Source organism: Canis aureus, chromosome 11, assembly GCF_053574225.1.
Source record: "Canis aureus isolate CA01 chromosome 11, VMU_Caureus_v.1.0, whole genome shotgun sequence".
In the NCBI taxonomy this organism is placed as follows: Eukaryota; Metazoa; Chordata; class Mammalia; order Carnivora; family Canidae; genus Canis; species Canis aureus.
The window spans coordinates 25,626,989-25,642,335 of record NC_135621.1 but is presented as its reverse complement, the minus strand read 5'-3'; the positions used below and the strand labels follow the sequence as shown (position 1 = coordinate 25,642,335).

General features: G+C 49.9%; 1 protein-coding gene across 5 annotated transcripts in view; it reads left to right on the top strand.

The window, feature by feature from the left end:
• The window catches only part of SERHL2 (serine hydrolase like 2), a 37,723-nt gene that overhangs the window by 14,196 nt on the left and 8,180 nt on the right, over positions 1–15,347 (top strand). For all 5 annotated transcript variants that reach the window (XM_077914249.1, XM_077914247.1, XM_077914245.1 and 2 more), the window contains one exon: positions 14,594–14,628. In XM_077914249.1, the coding sequence (XP_077770375.1) occupies positions 14,594–14,628 (35 nt within the window). The remainder of the gene's footprint in view (positions 1–14,593; positions 14,629–15,347) is intronic.

Sequence of the window (15,347 nt, the reverse complement as noted above, 5' to 3'; positions counted from 1 at the left end):
ACTGGCCTGAGGGAAGGAGAGCCCAGCACTGGTTGGGGTTCCCTAATGACAAAGCACAGTCCCGTGTCAATCCCTGGCCCCCGTGTCCTGCCCACTGTGGGGGATGCTCAACCCCTCATCATAAGCTGGGCTGCCCTGGGGTTGCAGGCATGATTTGTTTTGACTTGTACAGTTCAAACAGATCTTTCATGTGGGATATTTTGAATAGGGCGCTCATATTTAAAATAGAAAGCTTTTGTGTAAAAATGGAGATTTCCAGTTTCTTTTTTTTTTAAGTTTTTTGGTTTTTTTTTAAGATTTTATTTATTTACTCATGAGAGACAGAGAGAGAGAGGCAGAGACACAGGCAGAGAGAGAAGCAGGCTCCATGCAAGATTTCTAGTTTCTTTCGAAAAGTGAGGAGAGTGGCGCCTGGCTGGCTCAGTCGGTGAAGCATCTGACTCTTGGTTTCTGGCTCAGGTCGTGATCTTAGGGTCATGGGATCAAGCCCACAGGGCTGAGGGGCTCCATGCTCAGCCCGGAGTCTGCTTGAGAGTCTTTCCCTCCACCCGCCCCCTCCCCCTCCTCTCGAGCTTGCACACTCTTGCACTCCCTCTCAAATAAACAAATTTAAAAAAAAAAAATTTGAGAAAAGTTGGCAGCACGTGGGCAGTAATAGGTGGCCCTGCACAGGGACTCTGCTGCCAGGGGACACTACCCACTGCCCGGCCTCTGCTGGTGGTTCCCAGCAGAGGAAAGGGGAGGGAGTGGACTGAAAGGGTCTCTGAGTTTCCTCTCTTAACCTTTGAATATCGGGAAGTGGGCACTGGGCTTCCTCTGGGGGCCTCAGAAAGCCCCAGAGTTCGGGCCACCCTGCTGGATGTGCTGACACTCCCAGGCCCCTGGGTGGCAGCGGCCCTGACCCAGCTGCTCCGAGTCAACCACACTGTTTTGTTGTCCCAAGGGTTACCGTTAGGACTCTAACGGGGCTCAGGGACCCTTTGCAGATGAGGAAACTAAGGCCATAGAGGGAGGGCCCAGAACATTCTGCCCCATTTCATATGTCCCTGCCACAGCTGCTGGCATCCCTCCATGCAGTACATTCAGCGCATTAACAAATCAGTCCTGTGCCTGGACTCCTGCCCCAGGCTAGCAGTATGCTTAGCTGGGGATACAAGTGGAAGCAGATCCAGCCATGCCCTGTGCTCCTAGGGAGCCTGGGCTCAGCTGGCAGGTAACAAGGAAGCTTCCCCACCTGGAGGAGGGGCCCAGGTGGGAGAGGAGTGCTGCATCTGTAGGAGCCCTGCCCTGGAGACTCAAGGTCATGAAGACTGAGCAATAGTGCCCAGCAAGGTGAGAAGGATGAGGTAGCGAGAGTTCCAGACCCAGGAGATAGCATGTGCAGAGGCTCTGCCCACGCAGAGGGGCGCACGTGTAGTCCTGGAACCTGCCGGAAGGCCAGGAGCATTGAGAGAAGGGCAGAGTGGCTCTGCCAGAGGATAGGGGAGTCCGGGAGTGGACAGGGTAGGATCCATCCAGTATGCCAAGCAATGGTTGACGGCTGATCTTGGTGTTTATTCCAAGAGCAAAGTGTTAATAACAAAAATTCAGCTGAGTAAATGTGAAGATCTAATTGGCTGTGTTCAATGATTCATGAATTGGCTGCATCCCATCAAGCAAAGAGAAAGGAACTCCATTGAGCTGTAGAAAAAGTTTTATTTTTAAAAGATTTTTGTTTATTTATTCATGAGACACAGAGAGAGAAAGAGAGGCAGAGACATAGGCAGAGGGAGAAGCAGGTAGAAAAGATCCCTGTAGAAAAGATTTTTAAAGTCAGGGAGAGAAAGTGGAGGAAGGAGATTATTTGCAAAGAATGCATTGTTTCAGACAAGGTCGCCCTCCTAAGGGGAACAGAAGGGGTCTGTCCGTAAAGTTGCTGTGGGTGACCAGTAAGTCCCTGGCCAGGCTGACACTGCAGTTAGGTTTGCCTGACAGGGGCCCTTCACATGTGACTCCATTTTGAATGTGGTTGTCAACGCAAAATGAACAAACTTTTTAGAATTTCTTTTTAAAAGAAGAAGAGGGGTGTCTGGGTGGCTCAGCTGGTGAAGCGTAGGCCTTCAGCTCAGGTCATGATCCCAGGGTCCTGGGTTTGAGTCTTGAGCCAGGCTCCCTGCTCAGTGGGGAACCTGCTTCTCCTTTTGCCCCTCCTCACCTCACCTTCGCACTCTCTCCCTCTCTCAAATAAATGATTAAAATCTTTAAAAATTTTTTTAAAAGAAGAGAACAAGGTTACAGGTTTCAGAAATATAGGAACAGAACTTAGATTTCAGCTTGAAATATTTTTTAGTTTATTTGCTAACGAAGCAGATGTACAAGGTGTGTATGGGGCAGGAATAGAACCCATGCCTTGAACTTTGGTGAAGTCATTCTGACCTTGGTGAAAATTAAAGCCATAGCTTCCCTAGGAGCCCAGGAGTGGACCCCATAAACATTAAAATGTTGGAAAGTTCCTTTATCATATCTCATTTTTGCTCAATAATCTTTCCTCCAAAAGCCTTGATGATCAACCCTTACTTTATGTTCCCCAGTCCCGGGGTGACTGGCTTGTGAGCTCTGGGTCCATCAGGTCCCTCATTGCTAGATGTGTGTGTGTGTGTGTGTGTGTGTGTGTGTGTGTGTGTATTTACCTAGAGTTCCTCATTGGGGGAACTTATAACGTAAGTGTGGGAAGCTTAACAGTGATATGTGTTCTCTATGAAGTCCAGTTGATGAGCAAACATACTACATGTGCTTGGCTTAGACTGGTTTTCTATTTGATATAAAATTTATAATAACGACACATGGACAGTGAAATAATTCCAATAAGTACAATTTCGAGGAACCAGTGTGATGTTGGAATAGACTCAGACAAGAAAAAAATCCAAAGAATCCTTTACAAGTATCTTGATAAAAGGGTAGGGAAATTTATGATTATTTACGAGGAGAGATGGAGCATGTGCATTGAGTGAACATATGTATAACATATGTCCCATGTGTCTTTGGGGTGGAGCCTTCAGCCCCTGGCATCAGGAGGTTATCTTGGGACAAGGGGATGGGACTCTGGGCATGCTCCAAGGTGGGGTCTTAGGCTGGCTGTCTCTAGTCAGGAAGGCAGGGTCTTGCTTTGTTGCCAGGCCGGAACCCTATCAGTTGACCTGGAGTCCAGGCTTCTGCAGAGAGACCACCAGTGAGTTAGAGGGGTCGGGAAAGATGCAGTTACTGATTGCGGGGAGACAGCTGTCCCAAAAACACATTTTAAACTTTTTGCTAGTTTTCACCTCATTAACCCTCTGGGGCATGGTTTTAGCACACTTCCCCCGAGTTATGATCATTCCTCAATCTTGAAGAATTGAAATGATGACCACTTTGGCTACTCCTTTATCTCTTTGGGTGAGGTTGGTTTTAGGTAAAGAACAGTCTTTGCAAATCTTAGCTGTGTCAGGCCTATGTGCCAGGCTAAGCAGAAGTTTGTGGGGTTTTTTTTTTTTTAAGATTTTATCTATTTATTCATGCAAGACATGGAGAAAGAGGCAGACACATAGGCAGAGGGAGAAGCTGGCTCCCCACAGGGAGCCCGATTCGGGACTTGATCCCAGGACCCCGGGGTCACACCCTGAGCCAAAGGCAGACGCTTAACCACTGAGCCACCCAGGAATCCCAATAAATGAAATCTTAGTATATGTGCTGCCGAAGCGAGCACAACAATAAATGAAATCTTAAAAAAAAGGGGGAGAGAGACATTTTTTTTTAAAGATTTTATTTATTTATTCATGAGAGACAGAGAGAGAAAGAGAGAAGCTGGCCCCATGCAGGGAACCTGAGGTGGGACTCTATCCCGGGTCTTCAGGATCATGCCTTGGGCTGAAGGCAGCTAAACCACTGAGCCACCCCGGCTGCCCTATTCTTTTTTTTAAAGATTTTATATAAGAAGAACGGATTTTTACTTAACGTAAATTACTATAATTGCCATGAAAGAAAGACTTAAATTGCCACAAGGTTTCTGAATTCTGGAGGGTCCAGATGAGGAGAAAAGATAAATGTTTCCATTTGTTTGCAAATGAATATTTTATCTCATTTTGTCAGTTGTAGATCTTTTAAGACAAAAGCTTTCCTTAAATCTGGAAGAGCAAATATTGGAGAACAAGCAGTATTTTCAAATAGGGGTCATAAAAACCGTAATGCCCTTCCTTAATTCATCTAGTCCCTGTTACTCGCTTCTGTTGTTTGAACATAGTTATCCTGTTAGTTTTGGAAATCCTTACTCAATTTACTTTTCCGATCTTAAGGGGATCAGAGACCTATATTGGTCAAGAATCCTTTGCGTGAATCTCCTTAAAGCTGAAACATGTTTTTGGAAGGATATCAGGATTGTGACTGTAGATGACAAATGACTCAAAGTGGGTCTGGTTTGGGGAGATCCGATGAGAGTTCATTACACTGCAGGTAACAAGGAAATTTGGTGATTTCTGTGACACACAACATTTTAATAACTAACATTTGAAGTGGGGGGCCGGGTGGCTCAGTTGTTTAAGCGTCTGCCTTCAGTTTGGGTCATGGTCCTGGGAGCCTGAGATCGAGCCCCACATTGGGCTCCCTGCTCAGCTGAGAGGCTGCTTCTGCCTCTGCCTCTGCCCCTCCCCGCTGCTCGTGCACTCCCTCTCTTTCTCTCTCTCATGAATAAATAAATAAAATCATTAAATAAATAAGTAAATAAATCTATGGGGTTTTTTTTTGTTTTTTTTTTATTTTTTTTATTTTATTTTTTTTTTAATAAATCTTTGAAACCTTGGTCCCCAGTGAAAACTATGAGTAACAAATTGTGGATTATTGCACAATTTTTTTTTTTTTAAGATTTTATTTATTTATTCATGAGAGACACACAGAGAAAGAAAGAGGCAGAGGGAGAAGCAGGCTCCAGGCAGGGAGCCCGACGTGGGACTCGATCCCGGGTCTCCAGGATCATGCCCCGGGTGAAGGCCGCACTAAACCACTGAGCCACCCAGGCTGCCCGCACCAGAATTCTTTAGATTGACAAATTGATGAATAGATTCCCTAATTTCTGGAAACATGTTTTTTTTTTTCTTTCTAATCATACAACTTTTTTTTTTTTTTTTAAAGATTTTATTTATTTCTTCATGAGAGAGACAGAGAGAGGCAGAGACAGAGAGGCAGAAGGAGAAGCAGGCTCCATGCAGGAGTCCGATGTGGGACTCAATCCTGGGACTCCGGGATCATGCCCTGAGCCAAAGACAGACACTGAGCCACCCAGGCGTCCCTAATCATACAACTTTCAATGAAGCATAAACCAGTTCACTAACAGATCCAAGTAGCCTTAGTTTCTCTGTGATAAGTCAGAAGTAGGTAAACCTTATGTTTAGTAATTCATGTTTTAGTATTTTATTCAGAAAAGACAGATGTGCAATGAATTCAGACCAGTTTATCATTTAGCTTTGCACAACTTCAAAGTTTCATGCTAACAAAAATTTTGGAAGCTATTTATTTTTTCTTTAAATATTTTTATTTATTTATTCATGAGAGACAGAGATAGAGAGGCAGAGACACAGGCAGAGGGAGAAGCAGGCTCTCTGCGAGGAGCTGGATGCGGGACTCAATCTTGGGACCCCAGGATCATGACCTGAGCCGAAGGCAGAGGCTCAACCGCTGAGCCACCCAGGCGTCCCAAACTTGCTTGTTCTTAATAATTTCCCCTGAAGAGGAGCCCTGGGTGGCTCAGTCGGTTAAAGGTCAGACTTGATTTTGGCTCAGGTGATCATCTTAGGGTTGTGAGATGGAGCCAAGCCCTGGGTCATCTGGCTCTGAGCTTGGCAGGGAGTCTGCTTCTCTCTGACTCCCTCTGCCCCTCCCCTTTTCTCTTTTCGGGACACTCAAGCTCTCTCTCTCTCTCAAATAAATAGGGGGCTGGGGGCTGGGGTAACTGGGGGATGAACATTAAGGAGGACACATATATTGAGCACTGGATATTATATAAGACTGATGAATCATTGAAAAAAAATACAAAAATACAAAAAAAAGTCAATCAACTTTGGGAAGAGTGATTACCTGTGAGTACTTGATGAGACAGACAAAATCACCCATTAAGTCATCTTTGCTGAGAAATTGCAACAGATAACAGGAGCTTATTTGACCCCTGGTAAACGTTAGTAGAATAAAAAGTTGTATAGTTAGGGTCGATGTCTCTAAAGACGTGCTTATGTTAATTAAACCAACAACCTTGAATTCACTTTAGTATATGTTACATCCGAGTCCACTAAAAAGTTTGTCCCCCACTGTCAGCCTGGGGCTCCTGTGGGGACATCTGAAGTGTGGTTTAAGTCCGGGGAGCCCTTGCATGTGGGAGGTGCCTCAGTTTGAACCTCATAAGGCGATTGCCCAACAGCTTGGGGTGCTCTCTGCACCGTGATGGCGAGGGTGGGAGGAGCAGAAGCACTGGGGTGATGTAGGGGCTGTGCAGGCAGCCCGGGCAGTGCCAGGGGGCAGAGGCCGCAGAGGTGCCGCTGGCAAGGCCAAGGGCAGATTTAAAGTTTTGCACTGACTTTTTCTGTCTCCTGTCTTTTCATTTTGCAAAACAGGCATTTTCTCTGGGTGCTTTCTAGCCTTATGGAGGAAGGGGAGGAGCAGGTGGTGGGTTGGGCGCTAGTGCTGAGCTTGGAGACGAGGGCTGGATATAGGATTTCTAGTGTCTTCTTGTTTGCCTCCTCTTCTCATTATTCTGTTAGGAAGGGGGTCAGGGGTCTTAGATGTTTGTTCATCATTATCTCTTTGGACCATCATCAGTTGGGTCCCTTCCTATGAGGCTTTTTTATTATGGATGGAGTAACATTAAAGTCTGGATGTAGGAAATGTGGTCTCCCATCCTGTGAACTTGAAAGACAGTTGAGTTCGTTTTTATCTTTTTGAGTCTTAGAAAGCCCAGTTTGTTTTTTGTTTGTTTGTTTTTTAAAGATTTCATTTTATTTATTCATGAAAGACACAGAAAGGCAGAGGGAGAAGCAGGTTCCCGGAGAAGATCCCAATGCGAGACTCGATCCTGGGAACTCCAGGATCACGCCCTGAGCCAAAGGCAGATGCCAACGGCTAGCCACCCAGGCGCCCCAAGATTTAAGAGATTTAAGAGATTTAAGAGAGAGCAGAGCGAGGAGAGAACACACGTGGGGGAGGGGCAAAGGGAGAGGGAGAAGCAGGCTCCCTGCTGAGCAGAACCCTTTATGGGGCTCCATCCCAGGACCCGGGGATCATGACTCCACTAAGCCACCCAGGCGCCCCAAGGATTTGCCTTTAAACTGATTAAACAGAGCTCCTTTACAAATTCGTTTCAGCAGTACCATCCGGAGGTGGAGAAAATGTCTCATGTGTGTAACACATGTGGACCTATATACACGAACGAGGTGCCAATGGGATTTAGCCCTTGTTTCACTAATATTTGTACAGGGGACATTAATTAAAGACCCAACTTCCAGGGCAGCCTGGGTGGCTCAGTGGTTTAGCGCCGCCTTCGGCCCAGGACATGACCCTGTAGACCCAGGATCGAGTCCCATGTCAGGCTCCCTACCTGGAGCCTGCCTCTCCCTCTGCCTGTGTCTCTGCTTCTCTCTCTGTGTCTCTCATGAATAAGTAAATAAAATCTTTAAAAAAAAGAAAAAAAGACCCAACTTCCAGGTATCTCCCTTTTATTAAAACAAATCTAATTATAAGACAGCCTCGTGGGATGCATGGGGGGGCTCAGCAGTTGAGTGTCTGCCTTTGGCCCAGGGTGTGATCCTGGGGTCCTGGGATCGAGTCCTGCATGGGGTCCCCACAGGGAACCTGCTTCTCCCTCTGCCTGTGTCTCTACCTCTCTCTGTCTCTCATGAATAAATAAATAAAATCCTAAAAAAAAAAAAAACAAAAAAAACAGGGCCAGTTTTGTGCCAAGAACCAAAAGCTGCAACAACAAGCAAACCCGTGACGCCCAGAGCACCCTAGGAGCCGGGGCCCCCCCAACAACCACACCGAGTGGTCTCCTGCTCTCCGGGCTGCTTAGTGCCCTAACCGGCTTCCTCCCTGTGCACACGGCCCCCATCCGAGCCCCGGGTTATCTTCAGTCCCCCGTTGAGGAAGCACCTGCAGGTGCCTTGGGCCCCCCATCGCCTTGGGCTGCGGGCTAAGGCGTGAGGTCTGAGGTGGTGCGGGTGCTGGGCGAGCCGAGTGTCCCCCCAGCGAGGTCGGAGGCCGCCGCGCACACTCCCAGCACCAGCCCATGGGCCCCCCCGAGCGCATCCCCGTCTGGCCGGCCCGGGTCCCCGAGGAGATGCCGGTCCCTACGGGGCCACCACGGGTCCTCGCTCACCCTAAAGGGCTGTCTGGCCAGAAAGGGGCGAGTGTCCCTTCTCTGCGGAGCTGAGCCATTCCGGCTCTCGGATTTCCAGCCAGAAAACGGACTCGAGCCTTGTCTGAATAACCTCAGTTAGCACAGTGCCGCGTCCAGGCCACCAGCCCAGCCGAGGTGGCTGCGTCCTAGGCAGCATGACCCGCCACCTTTAGCAGCTCAACCAGTCAGGGCCGCCAAGCCGAACTGAGGAGGCCCGGGGACCCGGGCAGCTCACCAGGTACCTGGAGCTGCAAGAAGCCGGGGGCCGTGCCGGTGCCCAGATGACCCCGGGTGTTCTCAGGCAGGTGGCTCCCGTACCCCGCGTGCGACACCAAGAACGGCTGTGGCAAAATAAACAGACTTTTCCCTTTAGGTCACTCGCTAACGAAGTAGATCAGAAATGAGAGCCCGTGCTTTGAAGTTTGGGGAAGCCATCCCACCTGGTAAAAGTTAAAGTCGGAGCTTCCCTGGGAGCCCAGGAGCGGGAGCCACGGACATTCCAAGCTGAAAATTCCCTTTATAGTTGTTTTCTTTTTTAACAAAAGGGAAGCTTTTGCAGGGGGTTTAACTGGAAGGTGGGGGGGCGGGTTACCAACTGATTGGATTTGTATCCCGAGTGGGCCCCCGTACTTGCTAGGGCCCCCGTACCCGTCAAGGGCGGGTGCTGTTTGGCTGGCTCTTGGCTTTCTGACTGCTATTGGTTGAAGGTTTTTAAGGGCCCACCAGGACTTGGTAGGACGGGAGTGCTGCTGGGGACGCCTGAAAACTACATTCCTTCGGGAAGATGCCAAGAGTGTTTGGCGTTTGGTTTTCCCCCCACTGGGTGCAGGGAGGGGACTGGCTGGTGGCTGGGCAGCTGTATCCTTATATCCGAGGGGCATCTTCATCTTATTCCTGGGAACTCTTAGTCTGGGGGGTAAATACCCTCATTTGGTATAAAGAGGGAGGGCTAGTTTCTAGAAAACAGATGTTAGAAGGTAACTATCTACTTTGTCCCAATTTTCCCTCCTTGGCAAGCGCACCTGCTCAGAGGCAGGAAGGAAGGTGACAGGAAGGTGGCCTCCCGAGTGGGAGCCTGAGAGGCACAGGGGAGAGACCTCACGGGCGCGCGGAGCAGCAGGTGGTGAAGGCGAAGGTCACAATGGTGGTGGGGAGCCCCTGAAGGGTGGCAGGCCCCCAAGGGAGACCCAGCAGAGTCCAGTTCTGGAACCATCTGGAAGGGGGTCTGCAGGTGAGAAGGGAATGAAGGCAGGGGCCCTTGGCGTAAGGAGGAGAGTGTTTCCCTGCCCTCCTGCAGAGCAGACCCTGGATGTGTGGGTGTTCCTTTCCCAGAGGATGGGGATTCGAAGCTGAAAGTTCCAGGCTTCCAACCACAGTTTGGTCTTCCTGGGTACCAGCTCCATCCTGAAGCTGCCCGGTAGCCTGCTGAGAGCCCCCTCATTAGGACAAGGGATGCTCCTGTCACCTAGGAGACTCCAGAGGATTGAGGAGCTCTGTGTCAGGACCTGGGCTCAGGGACCAACTATTAGAACAAAAGTTGCTGCTCCTAGCACCTCCTTCCTTAGGATATCTCACAGGCTTTAGGAGCTCTGGCCAGACTAAAATACATATTTATTATATCACAACAGTCACTGATTGTTGGCTGTGGCAGGAGATGGGGGGTGGTATCTGGGACTCTGATAGTATTTCCTACATTCAAAAGCATTTTCTTAGGAATTTTAATTTTCACACAACACTTCAGGGTTTCAGAAAATCCCGGTGTTGCTCACAAGTCGCTGGCAGGCCAGGGGTCCCAGCTGCAGACCCTGCTCCCGGCAAGCCAGGGCCGGTCTCTCCTCCTGCAGGGGCTGAGCGTGGCCTCATCCCTCTGAGCTCCTTTCAGGTGGAGCAGGTTGTTGACAGGATGAAGACATGTCAGTGCAGAGCCCCTCCGAGCAGCTGCAGGCACTTGGTGTGGGAGCTGCGTCTAATTGAGAAAAGCACCGAGCGCCTCTCTCCTGAGAAACACACTTCCGACCCCCGCAAAGCTCGTTGAAGGGAACAGCTCGATAGGGACCCGGAGAAAACAGAACAGCTCGATAGGGACCCGCAGGTACCTTGGGGGTCACCATATCCCTAAGATGACCCTCTTTTAAGGTTTTTATCACATCCCCCGAGTAGCTGGAGCCTGGTCTGGAGGATGGAGGAGGGCAGTGAGTCCGGGGGCCTGGGGTCATCTGTGCCAGCAAGGTCAGGGTAGGAGCTGGAGGAGGCCCAGTGGCCTTGGCCTTGGCTTCGTTGGGCCGAGATGATCTGGTGTGGCGACCAGAAAATCTTCCAATTACATGGTCCTGCTAAGTATTTAGAATCACAAATGCCGGGCAGCCCCTTTGACGCAGAGGTTTAGCCCTGCCTGCAGCCCGGGGTGTGATCCTGGAGACCCAGAATCGAGTCCCGCGTCGGGCTCCTGCATGGAGCCTGCTTCTCCCTCTGCCTGTGTCTCGGCCTCTCAGTCTCTCTCTCTCTCTGAATAAATAAATTAAAAATCTTTTAAAAAAATAGAATCACAAATGCCTGATTAAGAACCTCCATCAACAGGAACTGGAGGGTGTTATGCTGAGTGAAGTAAGTAAATCAGAGAAGGACAAACATTACATGTTCTCATTCATTTGGGGAATATAAATAATAGTGAAAGGGAATAGAAGGGAAGGGAGAAGAAATGGTAGGAAATATCAGAAAGGGAGACAGAACATAAAGACTCCTAACTCTGGGAAACGAACTAGGGGTGGTGGAAGGGGAGGAGGGCGGGGGGTGGGGTGAATGGGTGACAGGCACTGAGGGGGGCACTTGACGGGATGAGCACTGGGTGTTATTCTGTATGTTGGCAAATTGAACACCAATAAAAAATAAATTTATTTAAAAATTTTTTTTTTAATTTTTGTTTATTTATGATAGTCACAGAGAGAGAGAGGCAGAGACACAGGCAGAGGGAGAAGCAGGCTCCATGCACCGGGAGCCCGACGTGGGATTCGATCCCGGGTCTCCAGGATCGCGCCCTGGGCCAAAGGCAGGCGCCAAACTGCTGCGCCACCCAGGGATCCCATATTTTAAAAAAACCTCCATCAACAATTAATTATCTGTATTTGTCATTGAAAAGTTCCGTTATCTCTAATTAGAGGAAGAAATCTCATAATTATGGAAAATAGCTCTCCTTAATGTACCCGTGACTGTTTCTCTGAAATCCATTTCGTAGTCCAACATGACTTTTCCAGCAGGGAGCCCTGAGGCCCCTCCCCGGGGGACACCCCCAGCCCCCCCAAAAATACCTGGTCCCCCCGGAACCGACCGTGTTTACAGGGGGCTGGCAGAGGCGCCGACCTTGCTGCCATTTGGGTTTTGTGTTTTAATACCACTTCTTTCCAACAGGTGCCACCTGATCTAGTTGAAAACTCATGGTCCTATAAAAAGCTGTGCGCGTCTCCCTGGGTCTGTACCCCTTTGTTGCTCAGCTCACCCCCAGGGTCACCCCCTTTTTAAGTGTGTCCACACCCTCCCAGTGTTTTCTGCGGTGAATATGAATGCATGGACTGTATGCTCGTATTTCTCTCTTACACTGTGGAGGTCCACAGCCTCCTCGCTCCTGGCACTTAGCACTGATCCTGGAGCTTGGGCCGCATCTTCGCATCTTCATTACAGACGCAGAATGTTCCCGGGGAGGCCGGGGAAGCTGACCTCAGCTGTTCCCTGCAGAGAGACAGTCGGCCTTTCCCGGCCTTTCCCGTCTCTGCTGTTAGGAGCGAGGCTGGTTGGCAGGAGCGTTAGTGACCTTCGGTCGTGGGCACACGCACACATCGAAACCACACTGAGCTGCGATTTCTCCCCTGCCGAGGGCAGAGGCGCTGGGTGTCGAAGGCACTGCCAGGTGCCCTCCGGGGCTGTCCCTTCGCAGCGCGGCCTGTGATGGATGAGAGGCCTGTGCTTCCAGCTGGCACGCGAGCTAGGTGAGAAGTTACAGCCTAGTGTGGTTTTCATTTGAGTTTTCTTTTTACGGTAAAGGTGAATATCTCTTATATGTATTTTTCTGGAAACTGCACATGGCTACCCTCTTGTGCGTTGTTCTGGTGGTCTTTCCTCAATTTCTGGGAACTTCATATGTTGGGGAGATTGAGTTGCAAATACATCTCCCCAGAGTGTCATTTGTCTTTTTGACTTTGCTTAGAGGTTTTGTTTTTGTTTTTCCTTGCAATGCAGAATTTTCTCCATGTGATTCATATATATGTCTGCCTTCTGGCCTCTGCGTTTTGAGTCATAGCTGAGGGCTCATGTTTGATTCTGATACTGTTTGGTGTTGAGAATTGCCACTTTGGTTATTTATCTTGTGTACCGGTTGAGGTTTGGATCTAATTTAATCTTTTTCCAGATGGCTCCTCAGTTGCCTGACACTATTTTGTTACGAAAGTGTCTTTGCCCTTGGTGACACGGGGGCCTGGCATACCCTGACTGCCGGTCAGTATCTCAGTCTGTCTTTGGACCTTCTGTCTCTCCGTGGGTCTGGCTGGCTGTCGCTGACCAGCAGTACCCGGCTTAGATTATTGAGGCCCCACAGTGTGTTTTATTTGTTTTTAATTAATTAATTTTTTTAAAGATTTTATTTATTCATGAGAGACACAGAGAGATAGAGAGAGGGGGCCAGAGACACAACAGAGGGAGAAGCAGGCTCCACGCAGGGAGCCCGATGTGGGACTCGATCTCGGGTCTCCAGGATCACGCCCTGGACTGAAGGCAGGTGCTCAGGGGCTGAGCCACCCAGGCTGCCCCCACAGTGTGTTTTAATATCTGTAGCATCTCCTTTTATGGCTCTTTTTCAGAGGTTTCCCGCTAGCCTTGCTAAAAATTCTGTTGGCCCATCATATGTGCATTTAGCTAATGTTATACCACTGGTGATAACAGAAGTACTCCTGTCCCCCAGGCCCCCCCAGCGTAAACAGTAGAACAGCATCCATTCCTTTGAACCCCGTGTATCCCCCTCTCTGCCACCCAGGGTAGACATCTACTTACCCACCCATGAGCAATATTTCGAGCACCTACCGCGTGGCAGCCTCTGTTCTCGGTCCTGGGGAACCCAGCCGTGATTGAGACACCGAGCCCTGTGTCCCCTGGGAAGCTGCTTTCTAGCGGAGGAGACAAGTGTGGGTGGAGGGCTTTAGAAAGTGCTAGTGGTCAGGAGGGAAGCCCACCAGATGGGGCGGGAGAGGTCCCAGTGAGATGGCTGTGACTCACGCATGTATTTGATTGGGGCTGTAACTGGGAGGCCCCGGAGCCTGGCTGCGATGGCGACATGGAGCCAAGGCTCGTGGGAAGGTGGTGGCAGCCCTGCTTGTCTTTGGTGTCACATTCTTGGGATTTACCCAGTTGACAACTGGGGCTCCAACCCACAGTTCCCCAAGTGGAGAGGGTCTCTTAACGATCCCCCTGCAGCTCACTACTCAAGGGGCCCCCCCGGATCTGCGATGCTATTTCTGGAATTGCTGGGAATGTGTCCTCTCCGGGTGCGGCCGGGCTGAGCCCCATCAGGACCGTGGCCCCAAACCAAGGCTCGGCCCGCAGGTGGACCGCGGCCCTCCCGACCCGCCAACCTTCTTTTTTCTTCTACACGTGATGGCATGGATTCTTAGCTCTTGGGCACTTCCTGGATTTTTTTTTTTAAGATTTTATTTATTCATGAGAGACACAGAGAGAAAGAGGCAGACACAGGCAGAGGGAGAAGCAGGCTCCATACAGGGAGCCCAATGCCCAATGTAGGACTCGATCCCAGGACTCCAGGATCATGCCCTGACCTGAAGGCAGGTGCTAAACTGCTGAGCCACCAGGGGATCCCCACTTCCTGGGGTTTAAAGATTATGCACCCATCTTAAGGTTCTTGGGGATGATAGCCACTGTGCCAGATAGGGAAAGCATCTGGCACCGTCCTCCTGTGCTGTTCTCTGGGGCGGCCGGGGAGGTGGCCAGGGAGGTGGCCAGAGAGGTGGCCGGGGGCGGGGGAGGGCGTGTGGGCTACACCACTCCAGTGGCCAGGTGGCCGTGACCAAGCTGTGCTGCTCCGGCTCAGCCCCAGGAGGACACCAGTCCAGGCTGAAGAAGGGCCCCAGGTCCCCAGGGAAGCCGTGTGGAGTCCCTGCCCCTGGGGGGCAGCACTGAGTCCCCATCTTTTTGCTTCCATTCCAGGTCTAATGATGAACAGAGACCGGAGGGTTGGTTTGGTGAGTGCTGGCTTCTTTCCTTTGTTACTGCAGTATGGTGGATGTAGCATCACGGTCATTTTAAAATCCTCCACAAGTGTCCGGTTCGGTGGCACTAAATACATTTGCAGTGTTGTACAACCAGCGTAGCCTCCAGATTTTTTGTCGCCCCCATGACGACTCTGTACCCACTGATCACCAGCCCCCCAGCCCCCCCAGCCACCGTTCTGTTTCTCTCTGTGAACTTGGCTGCTCTAGGGAGCTCGTGTAGGTGGTCCGGGGTCCGGGGCTCACGTGTCTGCCTTATTTCACTTCACTACCATCTCCAAGGCTCATCCATGTCATAGCAGGTGGCCAGACTGCCCTGCTCTTATGACTGAATAATACTCCTTTAGTGTAGATCTGTCCAGCCATCCATTGAGAGACACTCGGGTTGTTTGCACCTTTGGGTTATTATGAAGCCTGTTGTGAACATGGGTGATGAATATCAGCCCGAGTCCTTGCTTTCAGTTTTTTTGGTGATCCACCGAGGAGTGGAATCACTGGATCATGCAACAATCCTATGTTGAACCTTTTGAGAAACTGCCCAACTGTTTTTGCATTGGTGTCACACCCTCAGCAACGCACGGGGGTTCCAGTTTCCGTGCCTCTGACCAACGCTTGTACTTTTTCTTTCTTTCTTTTTTTTTGGGGGGGGGTGAGGTGGTGTACAGCCTCTTTCCAATCATTGGTCCCTTATG